The following is a 23,417-nucleotide window of genomic DNA, read 5'->3' on the forward strand; positions in this document are numbered from 1 at the left end:
TGTGTGGTGAGTGACTGGTGAGGGGGATTATAGGCTGGAGTGTGTGGTGACTGGTGAGGGGGATTATAGGCTGGAGTGTGTGGTGACTGGTGAGGGGGATTAAAAGGCTGGAGTGTGTGGTGACTGGTGAGGGGGATTATAGGCTGGAGTGCGTGGTGACTGGTGAGGGGGATTATAGGCTGGAGTGTGTGGTGACTGGTGAGGGGGATTATAGGCTGGGTCTGTGTGGTGACTGGTGAGGGGGATTATAGGCTGGAGTGCGTGGTGACTGGTGAGGGGGATTATAGGCTGGCTCTCCGTGCAGTAGAGGCCACTGCTCAGTCTACACGGGACTCACGTTTTAGTGGAAGCTCAAGATTTGATTGTTAATGTCCCTTATTCTGTGTGCATGCTACTGGAACACAGGGGGAGACCCCAGCAGGTCACAGCAGCATGGTGGACTGTGTGCGATGCAGTTCTGATGGCTAGTGTGAGATTACATTTGTCTGCTGCAATGTGCTCAATCCAAATACACTTGTGTTGTTTAGCAGTATTGAATACTCTGACCTGTCCAACACACATTACAAAAGCTGTCCCTCTGCGGCAGCACGGGAGACTGGGTTGTATGTGCGGTGTACACGTCCATTGGGGTCGGCCCCGGCTTCCAGGAGGATCTGGACACAGTCCAGGTGACCGTAGACCACGGCCCAGTAGAGAGGCGTGCGGTCTCTGTCATCAGCTAGGTCTACATGGGCTCCCTGGGTGATCAGGGTACAGTAGGGTACTGTACAGTACAGTTACTGTAGGCCACACAGGCAGCGTGACCCCACCTGGCTGTGAACGCCAGAGTGGTCCACCCACCCCACCACCGACACCGCTCATTGATCCGCCTTCTGAAGTGGTCTTCCTGCAGCAGGGTCCTCATAGTCATCATAGAGCTGCTTGTCTGACATCTGATAAATCACTGCAGGGTGACATCACTGATGACATCACACTGAGTGACATCACCCCTGACATCACTCAATGACAATTTACAATTGTTCGAGTGACATCACTGATGACGTCACTCACTCACGACATTGCAATTGCTCGAGTGACATCACTGATGACATCACAATTGCTCGAGTGACGTCCCCCTTGACATCCTCTGTGACATCATCCGTGATTTATGGCCACTCGGCTGAGCCATCTTAGAAGTGTCTACTCTATACTATACCATCGAGACTATACGTTCACAGCACAAGAATTTCACACGTGATACTTGTACTACGGAGTGACAATAAAAATCTTGAATCTTGAATCTTGAATACTTTGATTAATAATTTGTGTGACGAGAGAGACAGACTGTCATGCATTAAAACTAAAGTAACTAGCCTGCTTTGAAAATCTAAGGAGTAGAAAGATGTTTGTTAATGTAGGGAGTACAAGTAAAAAGTTTTTCGAAAAATAAATGCTCAGAAAAGTACAAATGCCTGAAGATGAGACTTAAGTAAAGTAACAAAGTATTTGTACTTAGTTACTTCCCATCTCTGCTGATTTTGAACTCCTTGAATGTGGTCCTTCCTCCTATTCCGCACAAATGATTGTAAATTGCTTAATGCATGCATGCACATCAGCTTTTTGGCACTCTGCCAATACTGACAGACAGTTGTCTTGTGGGGCGGTGCATCTGGGAAGCTGCGGAAAAACAAGATTTTTCACTGCTGCTGGGGTGCCCTATAAACCATTCTGAACTTATTGATGATTTTTTTTGTAAGCCCGTCTCCTACCCTCCTCCCTCCCTTGCCATCATGAAATGTAAAGCTCACACTTCTGCTAAGGATTTGGTCTCTAGAGGCGATGCCAGAACTGACAAAGCTGCTAAGTTAGCTGCACTGCGGGCTCTTCCCCAGGGTCTGTCTCTCTACCCAAGCTGTTGTTTTGTACTCGGCTGCAGACATTGACATGCTGCAGCAGAATGCCTCTGATGAGGACAAATTGTGTTGGGCTGGTGGGATTGTGAATTGTTTGATGATGGTGTGTGGTGGTGTCACATGGACATACGTTGGACAAGACCTGTTACATAATGCTCATAATGCTAATAATATACATAATGATCACATGCTCTCCTGCTCTCTTCCAGCAGAAAAAAAATCCCTTTTATACTGGTCTGATCTTTTACAGTGGTCTGATCCAATAGGATTGAGCATAATTTGGGACATATTTCAAATACAATACATTACAAGCCAGTCAGATAACTCTGTCTACCACCCCCACACAAAGCATAACAAGTTAGCCCGAATTCCCCCCATTAGCCAGTATATCCCTCACATCACTTATGTGAATATTGTATATAATATATATTTTAATTGACCATGAAATATGCTTTTCCCACTAGATGTTCAAAATACATACTTCGGCATGCGCTGGCACGCGTCATCAGTGATGTTAGCTGCGGTCGTAAGGTGTTTCGGGTCTCTCAACATCATACACCCTCGCCCAGTAGACCCAGCCGAGGCCGATTAAGACCCCGACCCGCGTCCCGGAAGCAGCCGCTCACGGATCAGCCTTCCTACTCTGTCTGCAACGTTGCCCGCGGAAGGGCTGATCACGCCCAATCCGCTGCAATAGCTAGTGCTACACCGCAGTATTGAAAGACCCTTCGGTGCATGGAGGCTCAGGCCCTGTGGTTTTCCCGGCCACGCTCCTCCTTCGTCTCACCAGACCCTCCCTGGTGAAAAGGCAATCCTACCATGCCGTACCATCATGGCGTACCATATGTTATTAAATGAAATAAATTCCTCTCCTTCCAGAGAAACCTCCTCGATCTCCTTCCATGAGAAACTTATTTCAACCACCCTGGGTCTGCTTAGAAATGGTAATTGTCAAGTGGGAAGTGAGTAACTTTTTTATTTTTATTTTTAATCTCAGTCTCTGCATCCTCTGCACCATGTGTTGCTTTCTGACCTTGATGCTCAGTGTTGTCAAAATCCCTCTGTTATTCATGCTTCATGCTAAAGTTGCAGGTGTCCATTTCAATGTGGAGACAGCTTCTGTGTTCTCTTGGTTGCCATGGGCTTCACCACACACTTGAAGTGGAATGCATTTGAATTTGCATTCTAAACTTTTCACTTTGTAGGCTACACTGCTTTGCATGTCCTCGGTGACTAGTAAAATAACATTATGCGTGGTCCATGTCAGTGCTATAAAATGATAGCCTGATATCAGACTGAATCGTGAACTTGCTACACTCCATTCAGAAGCAGTGAAAACTCTACTCAGTGGAGTGGGCAGATTGGTCTGCACCCAGGCAAAAAAAAAGAAAGAAAAGGGCTTTAAAAAAGGGCATTGCTGTTATGAATAAAATGCTATCATTTACTGTTTTTACATTTACATAAATCTCTTCCATGTGACTGTCACTTGTTGGACACATTACAATGTGTTCTGGGTAAGAATTAATCTTATTCATGTAGATCTTATTTCTGGGTAAGAATTAATTGCAAATCATTGTCTGAATGGTACATGCATATATGCAGCCTGCGGGGAAAATTGCATAGTCAATTGACCAGCCACCACAATTTATTTTACTGGCTCCTGGCCTTGCTATTCCCATGAATCTTCAACAGCCATCACCACATTCGGCATTACATGCTCCTCCAACCATTTTATCACCACCAATTCCTGTCAAACATAGTCTCTAACTGCTATTGCATGTATTCAATTAAATCAAGTATTAGCACAGGTTTGTTTTGATTCATTTTTCATCATGAACTTGGTACAGTCGCTGGATCGCTCGCTTTGTTGTTGCACATCGTGGGGGGATTTTGAAAGTGACAGTACAGAGTGAATTGTGAAAGGGGATGGAGATGGCACAATATCAGCCAATGGAACTCACCTATCTAACTGTTATCAACATTTACATAGAGCTGTATTGTTTAAAATAGTAATTGAGGAACAGAAATTACCAGGAGACTGGGTAACCATTCAATATATAAAAAGAGGAAATTGGGGGCGGGGCAAATATGAGACCCCTTCGATAAGCACCCAATGTACTGTTAGCCCACACAGGCATAAATAATGCCCTACATACAGTATGTATGACGTGGATCCACGTAATGACGTGAATGCATCTATGAGGTTTGTTGTGGAGCAGAGTTCTGAACATATGAAATTAAATGAAAATGTACACACACACACACACACACACACACATATTGTCATCGTCATCGTCATCACCGTACATTATCATCGTCATCATAATCATCACCATCATCAGGTTTACAATGTGAGTTTGCCAGGGCTCCCAGGAAGCTATTTAAAGCTTTCGAAGGGAGCCTGATCTCATACAAAGACCTACAGGTATCAATGGACAAACATACATACGTAAAACACACGTATCACATAACGCATAATACAACACATAGAACATAATGATAGGGGGACGTGATTTTTGTGTAAATAATCTGTGTTCCAAGAGACACATTCCCCCTACCACTGTCCTACTGACAACATAGATGTCAGGCAGAGATGATTGTGTGCACTCTCATTACAAGACATCACTATTACGACCTATAATTTACTCCTGTGGGGGGAAAGGGTTGCTTTTTCAGGTTTTTATATTCCATTATACCAGTGTGATTGTTGAATTATAATGCCCGTAGCAGCATAGACATGGTTGATTTGGTGATATCACCAGATACCTTTCGATTTGAGTAGACAGTGGGAATGCTGATTAGGTTGACTCATACATGTAAGACTGATATTATGCTACAGTAATGCAGTGGCACTCTCTGTGGCCACACACACTGAGTATACCTTGACTTTGCTATAGCATTAACTGTGAATTTGAAGAGAACCCACCGATAATGGAACCTCATTTTATTCAGAGGCGGTGGTGGACAGAGTATAATCATGGATATGTAAATGATAACTCCAGTAGTAGATTATATCTATTCATCTCTGTCTTTGGCTTTTGTCTATTCTAACTCATCCTCAAGGCTCCCTCTGAAACAAATTAAACATTGTTCTCCGATGGATAATATACAGCCTTTGATTTTGTCCGCCACGCACAACACAATACATTATGAATCCAACTCAGGAATATAAACTATACATCAACGGCTGACATGTTACATTTTTCAAGTTGAAAGATGAGATGAACCCTGCCCCAGCCGCATCATCTATTGTGGTAGGGCAAGAAATAATTCTAATTAGTGTGACAGAAGCATCACTAAAGTAACCAGGGTAATTACAGTGATTCCTTCTCACATACATACATGTATATATATGTGTGTATATATGTGTGTGTGGGTATATACTGTATATACCCATATATATATATATATATATATATATATATATATATATATATATATCCTTGTCCTTAATATTCAAATAAGGGTTCCCGGGTGGGAATTTTATGCTGCGTTGTGTTTACAAAGTCCGGGGAAAAGCTACGGGGGTTGAAAGACAAACAAGCAGTTTACAACAAAGCACCAAAATCTGTCTGATGTTAATTAACCTCTAAGATAATCAAAGTTGTCTGCATTGGCCAATCGCATACCACTAATACGCTGAGCTGTGCAGCAGCTGCTAACATCTTAATTATGGTGGACTCTGAGATAATGATAACACTTGCCTTAGCCTGCCGTGTGAGATAAAGAACCAACACACACACACACACACACACACACACACACACACACACACACACACACACACACACACACACACACACACACACAGACACACACACACACACACACACACACACACACACACACACACACACACGGTGGCTCAGGGCAATGTTAATAAGGTGAAGACAGTGTGTAAACACCTTCGTGTGTTAGTGTCGTTTTCTTCCCTAACTGTTTCATAGATCAAAATCGACAAGGTACCTTAGGAACTTAACCCTTACTTAAGTAAGGTTCAACACTTTAATTATGTTACATAAACTGTTACATAAAACAATTAGTAGTGCTGGATGCAGTACATGTGTGAAAAACTGTTTATAGCATAGGCTACACAATGAAGGGGGGTCAGCAACAGTCAATTTAGGTTATCAAGTTATCAGAGCATTTATTACATTGCCTAATTTACCTGGTAAATAATGATACTAAATATATATACTCTTATTTAATTTGGAGTCAATTACTTAGCCTATTGCAGACAGCCCCTCACCTTTAGTTTCTGATTTATGTGTGGTGCTGATGGACAGCTCTGTTTATCGTTACAATAAAAAGTGCTCTGAGAACGCATTATTTGGCCTCCGTACTGTTTACGGTCAGATGTGGGCTGCCAACATTTTGGAGATTTTCAAGTGGGCCATGAGATGGAACTTGGAAAATGTTGGGAACCGCTGTTTATGACTGTTTGGGGTGTTTGTTTAAGCTTAAAATCAAGCTAAGTGTAACATGCATTATACTGTAAGTTGCCCTGGATAAGAGTGTCAGCTGGGTAAAATATAAATTGTAAAATAAAATCAAGCATTCTGAGTGGAGGAGACAGCACTATTGAGATCCCTGCCGTCTGTCCCCGACAATTCATTCCTTACCTGCTGTCACGTGGAAGGACCGTGTGTAATGGACTTGCTGAAGCTTGGCTCACAGACGGGCGCTCTGATAGGAGACCTGGAGGCCAGGCCCAGCGCAATTCATTACAGATACAGAAAATGAGAAGAAGAAGGAGATGGCTATGAAAGGCCTTGGTCTGCATTCAGATGAGTTTGAAATACAGTACTGTAGATAACAAGCCAAGAATCCTGAGTTGGCCACTGAGCTCCTGGAAATATGATCAATAATAATATAATACAGTGGTAAAATAGCTGTACTTCATTCATTTTTCGAAATAGTAATTTCACAAAAACAAGTTAAAAAAAAACGTTTTGGGACCTAAAGAAACAATACACCAAAGACCATTTAGTTAAATGGAGCCAGTGGAGGTGGTGGATGGACCCTTCAGCTACCTTGCGAGCAAGCTGGATTCGCACTAGATCACGAGATTACGATCACACGACAAATCCATCTTGCCACGCTCCAATCTATTGGTTTGAATCCGAACCACCAGTGAGCAGTGATACTCAACTTGCGGCCCGTGGGCCACATGCGACCCGCGGGCTGTGTGGCCCGTGATGGAATTGCAATTTTTTTTTTTTTTTTTTTTTTTTTTTTTTACAGTGCACCTGAATGCAACATGCAAGATGCCCGCTGAATAAGTGTCCAAATGTTCATGTCATTCTGGCCAATACTCCACTTCTGTTATAGCATTTCAGTCTGGAATATGGAATATCTTGCAATAATCTATGATTTAGCTGCTAAATTGTCAAATACTGCCGTCTGCTCGCTACCCAGGCACTTATGTAATGTATGTATTTAACCTAACTAACTTAACCTAACCAACTATCTGGTGTGCACAACATTGTCAGACTAAACTCCGGCTGACACCCCAAAAACCTACAATCCGCTACAGAAAATTGTATATTGTTTGTTTATTAACTGTTTGTTTATTAAGTTTGAGCAGGTAAAACAGTCGGCGTTTGGAACAGGAAGTCGTGACACAATGGGTCAAGTGGGCGGGGCTACTATAAGGTGAATATGCTGCAATATTAGTCACTCTATTAACAATCTGATATAGTTACAATCAACAATCAATCACACAGTAAAGTGGTTGTTGTTACCAATAGCAGTCTGAAGAATCAGTTATTTCCCCTTTCTATGGTGATTTAGAGGTTCTGCTTCTTACTGGGCAGTTCCCGGGTTGTCAACTTTTCTACCCATCTACTTACTTGCCTAAGTATGCTGCAGCCTACATGTAGCCTGTTTTTGGAGTTGGCAGAGAAAAAGTATCAGGAGTTAGGCATAGGCAGCAACATAACATGGTGTCATCATAGTGATAGATGAGTGGAGATGTGTTTAGGAGTGACAGCCAGTCTAGAGGAACTCTTCCTTTTCCTTGCTAAGGGAGGGGTTCCCCAAGGTCGCATCGCTGTGCACACATACACGCACGCGCGCACACACACACACACACACACACACACACACACACACATGCGCGCGCACACACACACACACACACACACACACACACACACACACACACACACACACACACACACACACACACACACACACACATGAATCGGAGGCTGGATCTCATGCGAGCCAGCCCACCTCCCAAGGTGGCCTGAGGCAGTCAAGTGCGCATTGGGTGCCTTCAGACTGTACTTTACTGAGATCGGAGCGGCAAAGGTCTGAACAGGCCCTTTGATACACACTGACTGACTGACATACAGTGGTTGTTAGACCACAGAAACTCTCTCAAGACAAAGTCCACCACAGCATCATGGCGAAACAAAAGGATATTCTGGAGAAACTGGAGCGGACCTTCCAGATCCGACATGCGCTCCTTCGCCAGGCACTGGCAGAATGTCTGGGGACCCTTATTTTGGTGGTAAGTAAGGAGTGGTTTTGCATGGTATACTGCAGGGTCAGGGTGATCAGCCAGAAGGTTGATCTTGTTCAACTAAAAGCTTGAGTATAATAGACTAAATGATTCAATGCTCAGCATAAACAAGGCGTGTTATCTCAGGGTGAAGGTTATATGTAGAAGATGCATAATTCATATCATACACTGGAACCTTACTATTCCCATTCCCCTAGCAATGCAGGCTGCCAATGAACTATTTAAATGGAAGAAAAAAATAAAGAAAAATACATGGTGTAAAATGTAAAAAACAAAACATTCTATTAAAAAATGCTGTTGAAATACCTTTGGTCACATAAAAGGAAATTCAAATAATAGTGTGTGGTTAACAGAATATATTTTGCATCGCTTCATTCCCCCCTTCCCAAGTCATTTTGGAAGACCAAATACTGTTGATGTCTGACATTTGGATTTTCTATTGTCTGGCTGTCTAGATGAGGGTATATGTGCCAGTGATGAGAGCTGAATCTTTAAGCAGAAGACTCTCAACACATTCTTTATGTGACAAGTTACAATGAAAAGAAACCACCCACCATGTGTGTGTGTGAAGTGAGCCTGTGAGCGACCCCTGGGGTCACCAAAGTCTATAGAGGGGATGGAACATGAGCTTTGTGTTTTGTTTTTCCACAGGTTCACCTGCCCAATAAGTATATAATAAGTATGTTCTTAATGAGCTTTTGTTTTTTCCATCAAGGTAGAATTTACATTGACTACGTTTGGTATCAGTGAATGAAAAAGTTCTTTATTTCTTCACTATTACACAACCAACCGTCCACCACCCCCAAAAGATTTCTAGACTATACATTACTGTATGTTTAAATTGTAACACGTGAAAAAAAGATAAAGGGATGTCACAAATGGAAAAAGTACATCACCGCCACTGAAGTGGCTTATTGTGGAGAAAGTACATGAGGAATACCCAGTGAGGTGATCCAAATGAGTTCACGTCCAACATGACTGATTCAAACAAATGACGGCAGATCGAATGAGCAGGATATGGCTGAATAGGTTGGAAAGGAAGAAGCCTTGAATGGTGACCAGGTGGTCTCATACAACCTATCTTGACCATGGAGAAGGTGAAAATGTATTTGATGTGCCATCTTTTCTGTCGTTATAGTTCAATTACCAGATCTGTATTGTGCAGATATAATACACATGAATAAACTTAAAGTTGATAGCTGAATGAAGTCCATCATATTTGCCCTATAAGTCCTCACTGAAACCTGATCCGACATTCTTAACACAGCAGGAAGCCTGCGATTCAAAACAAAATGTTGGCCTGTTAAAAACAGCCCAGTCGGCAGAATAAAATGTCGACATATTGTACGTTTCTGCCATCCACGGAAATGTAAAGTATGAACATTTCTTAACGAAAATACGTGGCATTTCACGTTGATACGTGAATGATTAACGTTAAACACGTCATAGAACGTAATAACAGTCTGAGGTGTAAGTATGTCAAAGTCTGTCGCGGGTAGGGAGAAGGAGTGGCAGAAATTTACAATGCCCACATTTTATCCTGGGGATTGGGTGATAAAAACAACCTGAAATCCTTTTGTTTCTCATGGTAACCTACAGACAACACAAATATGTGGAGAGGGCACCAGCAGCGATAAACCTGGACGCTTGTTATTCTGCTGCCCAGCAGCGCGTGGCCTGTTAACTCCTGAGCCAGTGTTTGGCTGAAGAACTAAATGGAACCTTTCGGCCCGGTTGGCAGTCCGATTCCCGGCTGGTCAGCGTTAGCCTTCTGCAGCCGAGAGCCCCTGCTGCAGGTGGCGCTAGCATCAATAGTTACACAGAGCCCACCCACAACATACACATGTTGGGGTCAGAGAGACATGCCCTGCCCAAGACAAAAAGCAAGGATCAGCAGGAGACCTGGCTCTCAGGTCAACTCACTGCAGGTCTTTATTATTCTCTCTGGCGTATTTTCCCCTACTACTGTTGTCTGTGTGTAGGAAAAACCATTTGGCTCTCAAGCGGCAAGGTCTTTGTTTTTGCTTGACTGCATGTTTTTTTTGGGCTGGGTCCCAAAAAGAGGATGCAACTGAATGATGAAAAAGATCTTCAATTCAGATAGCGGTGACTGTGTTTAATATGATTTGAGGTCATTGTTGTTAGCAGGCGCGGACTGCATAATCGGGCACGTCGGGCAAATGCCCGGTGGCCTGGCCTGGCCTGGCCTGCAAAAATAAATAAAAAATAAATAAATATATATATATATATATATTTTGTGCCCGCAGTCGGGCCACTCACTGAACAGCAGGCCAGGCGCCGCCTACTGGTTTACTAGTGGTTTTATTACTTTATTCAGGGTTAAAGTGGGTGCATCTCATTGTAAAATTGGACTCGGCCCAAATTGGGCTTCAAACGGCCCAAATCTGGCTTCAAACGGCCCAAATTGGGCTTCAAACGGCCCAAATCGGGCTTCAAATGACCCAAATTGGGCTTCAAACGGCCCAAATCTGGCTTCAAACGGCCCAAATTGGGCTTCAAACGGCCCAAATTTTTCGATGCCGCCCTTCGGATGCCGGCACGTGCGTCGGCCCATATCAGCCTGGCCTGCTTGGTATCTAATGCCCGGCCTGAATTATGATCCCAGTCCGCCCCTGGTTGTTAGTGTGTGTTTAAGGGATATTCTGCTACTCTCTGCAGATGTTTGGCTGCGGTGCGGTGGCACAGGTGGTACTGAGTGGCGGCTCCCACGGCATGTTCCTCACCGTTAACTTTGCCTTTGGATTCGCTGCAACACTGGGCATCCTTGTGAGCGGACAGGTCTCAGGTGAGGAGGCTACTATACTGTATATCAGGGGTAGGGCATTGTTCACCCTTTGCTGAAAATCAGTCTTTCTAATTTGGGAAGAGGGAGGAAAATTCAACATTACTGTATAGTCCTTATTCGCTAACCCTGGACGGCACCATATTGTTGACATACCGTCCTGCGCGCACACAGCGCTGCAGCTGACAACTAGTAACAGCCTTATTGTCGTTTCTGTTCCATTACAAAATAGCGATGGTAATGACACCAATAAAAACCCCACCATTGTTGTTTGTATGCTGCCGACGGCAGCCGTTAATGCCTGTAATAAATAAACAAAATAACGAGGTGAACAGACTTTGCTGTGAGGAGCTGTCAGAAAGTTTCACCTGTCTCAACTAACTATATCCACACACCTCTCCTGTGCTGCTGATGTATCCCCAGTCTCGCTCCCTTCACGTCTGTGGACGGTAGAGATAGAAACAAACCACGGGGACTTTATTGCTGTCGTTACTACAGCCATGCCTAACGCAGGTCACCATCCGAACACAATTGGAACGATACAGGTAACGCTAACAGCGGCTAGCTTCCTATAAACGCTGCTCTCACATAGTCTGTCACGAGAGCTGCTGCATTATGTTGACAATATGGCGGCGGTGGGCGTGCCCGTACGTGAGTGACGTCAATCGAATAAGGTCTATTGGGGGGGGGGGGGGGGGGTCTTTGCACCAGTGTGATTTAAGTATGTTGGTGTTTTCACCAGCCTCAGTGATATATTTTTCAAACTTTCATCAGCACAACAGGGTATCCTTATTATTGACAGCCTGGCTATAAGCAGAAGGTAAATTGATAGTTATCTCGAGTGCAATATTTACCACATAGACAGATTTGTTGGAAGAATGACTGCTAGAGCAAACAGTGGACAGAAGAATGTGTTAAGAAACACAGGTGGATGGAGGCACTTAGCCCTTAGCTCCAAACACCACGTGGTCCATAATTGAAAGGCGTGTGAGGTAGCTCCTCTATTCACCATGCAGGTATCTTCTGTCAAAGCAGAAGCGCCGCCGAGGTCACTCATGCTCCCTTCTTCAATACCTTTATAATGAGACAGTCCCCCTCTAATACACAGTGAAGCTGAGAAAATAAGACTCTTATAATTAGATACCTCCTACCCTCACATGATTAAGGTGTGGATACTAGAAGTGGGAGCGAGGCACCCATGCGAATGCACCATCAGAGTAGTTCATTTCCCCTTCAAGGCTTAAAAGAAGAAGAAGAAACGGACTTCAGAGGATACGTTTCTGAGCCTTTTCATTCCACCAATTTAATTTGTGTCACAGAGACCTCCCATCCTAACAGGACTTCGCAAGCCCACAATTACTGATGATAGGCCTGATACTGTCTCAATGAGAAAATGGGAATATTTGCAGTAGATATAAGGGAGCCTCTGGGTTTCATTCTGACGGTGAATCCCATAGAATCTATTATAATGCCAAACTTGCCATTGGTTCTTGTCTCTCTAGGTGGTCATCTGAACCCAGCAGTGACCTTCGCTATGTGTTTACTTGGGAGGGAGCCTTGGAGGAAGTTCCCCGTGTTTTTCTTCTTCCAGACTCTGGGTGCCTTCCTGGGTTCAGGGATCGTATTTGGCCTGTATTTTGGTATGTGACTCTTCAGAACCGTCCAATCTGAAAACATTCTTGTTTATATGCTCCACACACCACCAACGCAGGTGTGCAGGAGGTGTGCACCCTATCACACAGTGAGGTTTGTGTGTACCTTCTATTGTGTGTGCACATGCAATGATGTGTGTGTGTGTGTGTGTGTGTGTATGTGTGTGTAAGCGTGCGTGCGTGTGTGTGTGTATGTGTGTGTAAGCGTGCGTGCGTGTGTGTGTGTGTGTGTGTGTGTGTGTGTGTGTGCGTGTGCGTGTGCTTTCTCCGTCCCATTCCCTGTTCAATGCTGTTTACAGCTTTAACTGCAGCTATCTAACTGAGCAGAAAGTACAAATACAATAAATACCACATTATCCTGTGCAGTTGCTGCCATTACCTACACAGCAGGGGGTTTCAAAGTGTGAGACTGTGGGCCTCCCCCCAGACAAAGCTTGGAAAAAGGAGCCCTCCCTCGCTCAATTCATGATTGTTTATTTGATCCCAAAAAGATAACTCTGCAAGTCGAGAAAGACTCAGTTTGTGATGAAGTTATAAATCAGAAATATACGCACAACCATAGTGGCGTCTCTCCCGCCAGTCCATTGTTGTTGATGGTGTGACGTATAATGTGCGACACGAGATGTAGTTGATTTACAAAACTCAACCTTACGTTTCAGTTTCAGGACAAACTGCGACTTTCTTGACATGCATAGTTATCTTTTAAATTGACCAAATGTAACATGTGTGCCCCGTGGCACAAACGGGATCAAACAAGTAACGTCTGTCTCCATTCACCACCGTTGTATTTTTTCTGACGCTGGTACAGGGGAAAAGGCAGGAAGTGACGTTCACTTTGGCTTCTCTATAATAATATAATATAAACATATCTGTTCAGTTTGATGAATAATAAGGCTGATGTGCACATGTATCGTTTCACCGCTAGATGCATTATGGGACTATGGCCACGGGGAATTCATCGTGGTGGGGAAGAATTCCACAGCTGGGATTTTTGCCACATATCCATCCAAACATCTCACCCTGGTTAATGGATTCTTTGATCAGGTAACAGACGGTCATGAATGATGAAAGCAGGAACTGTTGTTGAATTTGACTTCTGTTCTCGTTTATATGATGCTCCCTCTCTCGACGCTTGTACACTGTTGAGTCACACCTCCTGGGCCTATCAGAGCTTATCAGACACATGGCCCCACTGTTTACTAGATACCTGCAGAGCCCCAGCTCGCTCCACAGAATTGCTAGAGACATGCTGTTGAAATGAATGCAAAAGACATACGACAAGTGCTGTTTTTCCCCCCTCATAGACTTTGTTGTTTGAACCAAACACACCAAACACCAAACACATTCTGCTGAAGTTACACAATTGCTAACGCAAGCTGTGCAAAAGAGCATTCTATGAATGTGTTTCCTTATAATCTCTGTGAAGAAAAAGAAAATAGATTACATACTGTATAACCAGCAGTTGTCTTGCAGCCATATTAGTTGACATCTCACATAAGACACTTACAAAATACTGCCAATTTCCTGGGGAGCGCATTGGGTGCGATTGTATTATCATAGCAAAACACCTGAGAACTTGTTTGCTGGAGGTTACACTCAGAAAATATTCACAAGTTGAATGTGTCTGCAGTGTCTGGATAACAAAACGTGAAGCCTGAGAAATTGCCCGCACTATTCATTGCAACAAAATTTGTGTGGACAAAGTTTACCCTGGACAAGGCCGGCTGGCAAAGCAAATAGTTATTTATATTTCAACATTGTATCAGTGTGCATGTGGAGCGTACTGGGCAGGGGAAGAGAATGGCAGAGGATGGAAGGAAGAGAGCTCAGTGTCTGGCCACTGTAAGACAGTCAAGAATATATCCCCTACGTTCTAATGAGCCCTCTTGCTGAGTGCATCAGATGGATTGAGAAAATTAAAATGTATCTAATAATTCCAGGACGGTCTGTGAGGGAGTGAGTGAGTGAGTGAGTGAGTGAGTGAGTGAGTGACTGAGTGAGTGAGTGAGTGAGTGAGTGACTGAGTGAGTGAGTGAGTGACTGAGTGAGTGAGTGAGTGACTGACTGAGTGAGTGAGTGAGTGAGTGACTGAGTGAGTGAGTGAGTGAGTGAGTGACTGACTGACAGTGAGTGAGTGAGTGACTGAGTGAGTGAGTGAGTGAGTGAGTGACTGAGTGAGTGAGTGAGTGAGTGAGTGAGTGACTGACTGACAGTGAGTGAGTGAGTGAGTGAGTGAGTGACTGAGTGACTGAGTGAGTGAGTGAGTGAGTGTGTCCGTCGCATATCTCGACAACTGTTCGTTCGATTGACTTCAGACTTGGGGAGTGTGCTGCTGTGAACCTGACGGAGTGCAGTGCTGAAATTTGTGCAATTCGGACAAGTGCATAGTCATATAGTGCCACCTACTGGGAACACAAAAAGTTGTTTATCTCCACAACCGTTCGTCCGATCGACTTCACACTTGGCGAGTGTGTTGCTGCGAACCTCAGGAAGTACAGTGCCGAAGCTCATACAATTCGGAGACACGCATAGTCATAGCACTACGCTGGTCATAAGAATTAAGTCGTAAATGCAGTGCCACTGAAAGGCATTGTGTAAATGTATTTTTTTATCATGAGATACCGTATCTTTGATTTTGGCCAACAATGACCACAAATAATTCCCCCCCTTACCTCTCAGGCCTTCTGTAGGATCCCCCCCCCCCCCCCCCCCCACACACACACACACCCTGGCGTCTTCTCCCTGTCAGTAGCGCCCCGAACACCTACAAAGAGAGGTCCTAGATGGCATCCTTACCAGGTGCCCAAACCACCTCAACTGGATCCTCCCAATGTGGGGGAGCAGCTGCTCAACAATACCAAGGTCCTTTCGGCTCACTGAGCTCCTCACCCTAATTACACAGAGTGTGGTCAGCCACCCTGCGGAGGAACCTCATCTCAGCCACTTGGCTTCAGGTCACTACCCAAAGGTCATGACCATAGGTGTCTTTTCATTGAGGCTGTACATTCAGATCATTGAGCAACTCAGTCCAGTCTCCATATTCAGGAGCCATTCTGTTTTTATATTCAGGAGCCATTATGTTTTTGAGACGATTTTATAAATTCAGATCTCAGGCAACAGCTCTTTTTAACCTGAATCCAAAACCTGACCTCTTCCCATCCACTGCCAATTGGTTTGCAGCAATAGGTTTGTGTGCTCTGAATGTGCTTCCTAAAAACGATGTTTCTCCGTGCAGAAAAAATGAGAGGCCTGATAAGTGGATTAGTACACATATTTGCCTAAATGTATATCAATCATTGAAATGTGATGAACTACTGTAGACCAGAGCCGTATAGATAGAAGAGTCCCGACATCTCCATTCACTCCAATGAACCAGTTTTTTACTCTCCAAAGTTCCAGGAAGTAATGTCCTGGATTAAGCAGCACTGTCGAGTTGCATCAAAATAGACAGTTTGTGTTGTACTCTGAAAGGGTTTTCCCCCCCCTTGAATCAAATTGTACATTATCAGCTTTATTTTAGCATGCAAAAGTAGCGCGAGACCCATTCCTGGCTGTTCATTGGCTAATGAGTCTCGCATTTTGGTCCCCTCTCTCTCTCTCGTAACGTGACAAGCCCGTCTTTTATTGTCACACGAACACCACAACACATGCATGCGGCCACAACACACTCATGCTGACGGTGGCCGGTGAAAAGTGTCCTCTGCATTTAACCCATCCAGGCATGTCCTTTCCTCCGGGGGGCAGGCCAGGAGCAGTGGTCGCTTTCTCGTACAGCGCCCGGGGACCAACTTCGGATGTTGTCGTCACTGGTCGGATGACGATGACGATCTGATCTTCTGCATGTTTTTAGTGGGGGGGTTATATATGGAGGAACCCCCTGGGGGAGCACGGGGAGAACATGCAAACTCCACACAGAGAGAAAGGCCCTTACGACGAGATACCCCACGTGGGCAGTAGGCACTGAAGATATGGGGGGGAACACAACCACAGCGCCCACAGTGTCCCAGGCGAGAATCGAACTCAGGACCTTCTGACTGTGAGGCGACAGCTCTACCACTGAGCCACCATGCTCCGCTGACGCCACTCTCTCTCTAGAGGACACTACTGTACATACTGTACAGTATATTGTTTCTTGGATGCACGATAGCCTATCTAGCCTGGTAACCAGCCCCAATCCATTAGGGTCTGGACGCAAGCCTATCCACCACTATTCGGTGATGTAATTTTCAGCCCCAACCAATTGGTTGCTGTCTGTATCAGTCATCAAACTCTTTGAGCAATCGCAGTAGTAGTACGATTCTGCGCCAAATAGCCTAAATTAAATTGATAAGAAGTGAAGGCTAAAATACTTAGGTTGTTCCACTCAGTGGTTCCACTGTAACATCAAGGCGGGACCGCTGATGTTGTCAAAACACAGGCTTCGTCTCTTGCCTTAGTTCAATACTCTTTGTCTGCTACATCCGGGTATACCAGCAACCACTTAACGGTAACTTTAGCTGCAAGCCAGAAGCAGCTCAACGGATTTCGAAGCTGATATGTTACTGGAGAGCGTGACTCCGATTGGTTAACAAGTGAAATGTTTGGTCACTCACACTGAGCCCGGAGTCGGTGAAGTGCTTACAGCAGCAGTAATGGGCTTAGCAAACTTAGCTAACAGCTAGCTAGCTATTTAACATACAGATGTGTTGTTGCAGCACTCTGTAATTCGTCATCAGTAATGTTAGATTAGGTCTCGCCGCCTTCATCAACCGACCCATCAGGTGTCCCGGACAGTATCTGTCCTGAATAATCACCAGTGGATGGGCTTGGGTAGACCCATATTAAGAGTGATGACAACTGCCATTCATATGGGGCTGGGTACTACAGTGTAGGCTACAATATCAGCATTCATGTTGGCAATGTTAGCAATTTATTTTTATATTGGTATCAGTCCAATAAGCAAGACTAGAACGACCGCAACGCGGACTTATGCCTCCGCCATTAGTTAATTATTGAGTCCAAATCGCCATTTGAGGCAAATTGGAAGAAATTCCATCAAGGCGCTACTGTGATGTTGCGTTACAGAGCTTGGAAATTGGGTGTGTGAGGTCACAGTGACCTTGAACTTTGACCACCAAAATGTAATCAGTTCATCCTTGAGTCCAAGTGGACGTTTGAGTCAAATTCGAAGAAATTCCATCAAGACATTCCTGAGATATCGCGTTAACAAGCTTGAAAATGGCATTTGAGAGGTCACAGTGACCTTGACCTTTGATAACCAAAATGGAATCAGTTCATCCTTGCGTCCAAGTCAATGTTTGAGCGAAATCAGAAGAAATTCTATCAAACCGTTCTTGAGATATTGCGTTAACCAACTTGAAAATGGCGTTGGAGAGGTCACAGTGACCTTGAAGTTTGACCACCAAAATGTAATCAGTTCATCCTTGAGGCCAAGTCGACGTTTGAGCCAAATTGGCAGAAATGCTTCCAAATCAGAAGAAATTCTATCAAACCGTTCTTGAGATATCGCTTTAACGAACTTGGGAATGGCATTCGTGAGGTCACAGTGACCTTGACCTTTGACCACGAAAATCTAATCAGTTCATCCTTGAGTCCAAGTCGATGTTTGAGGCAAATTTGATGGAATTCCGTCAAGGCATTCGTGAGATATCGCGTTAACAAGCTGTAAAATGGCATTTGAGAGGTCACAGTGACCTTGACCTTTGACCTTTGACCACCAAAATCTAATCAGTTCATCCTTGAGTCCAAGTCGATGTTTGAGACAAGTTTGATTAAATTCCGTCAAGGCATTCCTGAGATATCGCGTTAACAAGCTTGAAAATGGCGTTCGAGAGGTCACAGTGACCTTGACCTTTGACCTTTGATCACCAAAATCTAATCAGATCATCCTTGAATCTAAGTCGATGTTTGAGGCAAATTTGATGAAATTCCGTCAAGGCGTTCCTCAGATGTCGCATTAACGAACATCGTACGGACGGATATACTGTACGTACGGACGGACAGACGTACGGACGGACGGACAACCCGGATCCATAATGCCTCCGGCCTGGCTATCGCCGGCGGAGGCATAATAACAGCAATGTTAATATTGGTTATCGGTATTGGCCAAAACCTTCATAATCTATAATTGATGGGCTTTTCCAAATGTTTCAGAAATAAATTAAGACATTACTTGAATTTGCCATTTATTCAATCTGATGCTGCACAACTTGAATAGAACAAGGCAAATGAAATGATTTGATAAGTGCTAAGTGCTAAGGGTAGGCACAATAAGCTTCCCACCTCCCCCACCCCAGTCTGAGAATTTTTTTATTTTTTATATATATAGATAATGACCTAGTATAAACTAGACCACCTGCAAAACTGTATAAAAATAAACTAAATAAACTAAAAACTAAACTAAACTTTTTCAAATTAGTGTTTCCATTGTTTTCCAGTACAGTACAACATTTGATTATCATAGAAACTTCTGATGAAGAAACTTTTTATACAGATCATATGGACATCTGTAAATATCATTTATCGGCCATAACAGCAATGTTAATATCGGTAAATTTTTTCAAAGTGTTCTCTAGTTTCTTCTCATTCATATCTTATTGTTGCGATCCTCTTGGAGACACACTTTTGATCGGTCAGTCACGGAGCTGAGGTTACCCAGTCCAAGTCGTTTCTTAAGGTGTCAATGAAAGCTGAGAAATGAGCATGGAGAAGTGAAGGAAGAATAAGGATTTGGAGATTGGAGATACTCATAAAGCAGAGGGGCCAGGTGCCTGCCAAGCAAGCCTATAATCCCATGGCTTCAGTGTATGACCCATGTGAGATGTTGACTGATTTGTCTGAAAGAAATCCAATATAAAACAATCCTTAGTTACAAAACTCAAATGAACTGTCACAAATGGTCATCTCTGTCCCTTTGTCTCAGATGATTGGAACAGCTGCACTGATTGTGTGTATCCTGGCTATAGTGGATCCATACAACAATCCAATCCCTAGAGGTCTGGAGGCCTTCACTGTAGGCTTTGTGGTCTTGGTCATCGGCCTTTCAATGGGCTTCAACTCAGGTTACGCCGTCAACCCAGCCAGGGACCTGGGACCACGCATCTTCACGGCTTTCGCAGGCTGGGGTCGTGAGGTTTTCACGTGAGTATCTTGATCGTCAATGTAATGTCCACTCAAACCTATTCACCTTATTATTTGCCCATATCAGGAGGCTTCTGCATGACGTCATTTTGTAATCATATTTCCATTTTTAGACGCGGAGGTAGATTAGGCTACTCTCCCAACTTTATCATTTTTAGACTTGCCAAAGCAAAAAAAAAGAAAATAAATTTTTTGCTATTTTTTCGGATGAGAACCTAACATTCCAAATATGTGACGTGACCAGTTTATCAGAATAACGCCTATTTGGACATTTTTAACGACCAGCGAGGAGCGCTGGCTGTGACCGGTCAGACTAAAGCTAGCTAGTAGACTATCTGTAACTAACGTTAAATGCCGACCGGGTACAGCCATCGGCTGCTCGCAGCAGTAGGGCTATGAGCATGTCTGAAGTTGGCCGCAGTGTAGCTTCTGAATGTTGCCAAACTTCATTCATAGTTTACAGTTTATCGATGTTTACCGGCCCAGCTAACGCTGAACCGGAAGAACAAATACAATTGCGTCTAATGCGGGACAGAGAAAAAGTGGGCGTGGTGAATAAGGTGAATAGAAAACAGTGTAACCTTTTCAGGACACTAGTGCTGGAAAGAAATCCCTTGTCAAATATTTTTCAATTCCGTATATTGCCTAGAGTTAAATAATCAGCATGCCTCAACTTTATTGCCCTGGGAACGTGCAACACATGGCACGGTGTGTATGTAGGCTAATTATAAATGTCTGTCTCTGGGTATGCAAGGTGTGACCTTCTCTGATGTCTACTCACTGGCCCAGGCCTCATTTATAGAACTGTTGTTTATTTAATTTCCAGGCAATGTTCCCAAAAGTGTCTGATTATTATGCACAATTTCCCTTGAAAAGCCACACTAATATTCGCACAAACACCAAACACACTTTACACACACTTTTGCTGCCTTGCACATTTCTGTCTCATGTGCATCTAAAATGGCTTAAAGTGATATTTCTGATGAGATTAGATACAAGATAACACACTTGCATAAGGAAGGCGAAAGTCAAAGGAAAAAAGTGAACAAACAGCAGTTTCCCAAAATTGGAGCTGAAACAATTATTGCAAGAAATAGAGAAAGTGGGACTCCTAACCATGCGAGTCCTGGTAGACCAGCGAATATATATCACCATCAGATACGTGACTTAATGCTTTCATCTTTGAGAAACAGGAAAAAGCTCCACTCTTGCTCCATAAATGCTGTCTCACTTCGTATTTGACCACAATCACATGTTGTTCACGCAGTCATATTAATTCAATTCAATTCAATTCAATTCAATTCAATTCAATTCAATTCAATTCAATTCAATTCAATGTATTGTTGTCCACAATGATGTAGCCTACTGTATAGTGCTTCTAGCCCGATTTATAGTAGTGGTTCTGTAGATAGAAAGTGACGAATGCACAGAACAAAAAAATAGCTTGAATAAAAATACGCAGCACTGATACATCATTTAAATGGAAATGAATGGAACGAGTAAATAACGTGATTATAAAGCAACTTGGATAGTGCAGAGAAATGCAGTGCAATCAAATCAAATGGACCAACAGAAAGGGAGCAGGATGATTCAATACTGATACTGTAGGCAATAACACATGCTGAAATGACCTGCCTGCAGATAGGTGACACGTGCGTGGGCCCTAATAGAAGTGAGACATTTTTGCTGAGTTTTGAATGGTGGTCGTCAGCTGGACGTACTGTAGATAGGGTTGAAGATGACGGGAGGGGACGTTATGTAATTGGGGTTATCAAGTCGGCACTTTTGCGTCAAACACACTTCTGGCATCCTCCTCTTCCCCTGAACCTACTCTCAACACTGACCCCCATCCACTGTTCACCTGCATCTTCCTCCAGGATGCCGCCATGTTTGCACGCCACACTGGCACCCAGTGTCTCACCCAGTACTTCCAAAACAATCGTTAATGGTGTTTTGGGATTTCACTACACTACTGGCAGCTTAAATCATCTGTTCCCAATCAAATGTATGGATTTCCCTCCTGGACCACTTTCAATTGTTGACTATAGATACTGTGTGGGAACGCCCACAAAACGTTACCATGGCTGGCGCGCGGGTGGGGTAAAACCCCCCATATATCTCAATAGGCTGACTCACCAAAGGACAGTGCTGCGGCTCTACACTACAGGATTGGGGATTCTAGAGCAGGAACTGATTGATTGATTGATTGATTGATTTATTATCACACATATTATGGACACAATGAGATCTGCATAGCAGAACTTTTGTTTTATTTGCTTAAAGTAAATATATATACTGGTACAGTAGCTGAAGACAATAAAGAGGCCATTTACACCTGGCACTAACATGCATTTTCTGTGATCAGATTGCAATCGGATAGTGCTTGACCACTTGAAAGTACAGGTGTAAACGCCCCCAAGACACATTGAGGACCGATTGCGATCTGATCGGCCAAACCGTGGTCAGGGACACATTGTGACCACATTGAACACAAGTGTAAATGCAAATGCCTCGGTCACTGCTGTTTTTCTGCTGCTCTACACCATTAGGCGGTTTTAGACCCCTTTGGTGGGGTGGAGCTTGAGCAAAAACTGCATATTATTGTTTATTTTAGTTTTTGCATGAGATTAGCATAAAGTGTAACTAGTCTGTAACGGGGAGACATATATATATATATACATATATATATATATACATATATATATATATATATACCGTATATATATATATATATATATATATATATATATATATATATATATATATATATATATACCGTATATATATATATATATATATATATATATATATATATATATATATATATATATATATATATATATATATATATATATTTCCCTGGCCAAAATTTATTTTTATTAGTTATTATTACAACATGTGAATAGAATAGGAAGAAATGTAAGAATGGGGAAAGTAAATGAGCTGTTTCACCGCTTTTCTCATTTTTCACTCGCAGGGCAAAAGCCTACTGGTTCTTTGTGCCAATCTGTGCCCCCTTCTTGGGTGCAGTACTGGGTGTGATGGTGTACCAGCTCATGGTGGGATACCATGTAGAAGCAGAAGCACGAGAGAAGAAGGCGGAGGAGAAGGTGGAGGAGAACAAGGAAAGGCTCAAACTTTCTACAACCAAAGAGGATGCTTGAGCTCCGTCCTCTTTGAAATTCTTTCTACAATTATGTTACAACATTACAACAGCCTGCCTAACCTATATATATTTATATATATATATATATTGTATATATTCTGCTGTGTTATGTCACTTCAGGTTTTCATATCAACTAACCCTTCATCTTGGATAACAACATATATCAGAGATCAGTGATTTTGTATAGCGCTCAAATCGATAGACAGGAACAGTTTCTGACTACTGTATATGTGGA

The 23,417-nt window shown here is 43.3% G+C and overlaps 1 protein-coding gene across 1 annotated transcript; it reads left to right on the top strand.

The window, feature by feature from the left end:
- Nucleotides 1–8,301: 8,301 nt before the first annotated feature.
- On the top strand, nt 8,302–23,180 carry aqp3b (aquaporin 3b; the record flags this gene model as incomplete). Its single annotated transcript, XM_083642163.1, has 6 exons — nt 8,302–8,409; nt 11,101–11,227; nt 12,727–12,864; nt 13,802–13,920; nt 19,799–20,016; nt 22,994–23,180. The coding sequence occupies 6 exons, from the start codon at nt 8,302–8,304 to the stop codon at nt 23,178–23,180; spliced, it is 897 nt and encodes a 298-aa protein (XP_083498289.1).
- Nucleotides 23,181–23,417: the final 237 nt, after the last annotated feature.

This window comes from Poromitra crassiceps (assembly GCF_964638095.1).
Source record: "Poromitra crassiceps genome assembly, chromosome: 8".
NCBI lineage: Eukaryota > Metazoa > Chordata > Actinopteri > Beryciformes > Melamphaidae > Poromitra > Poromitra crassiceps.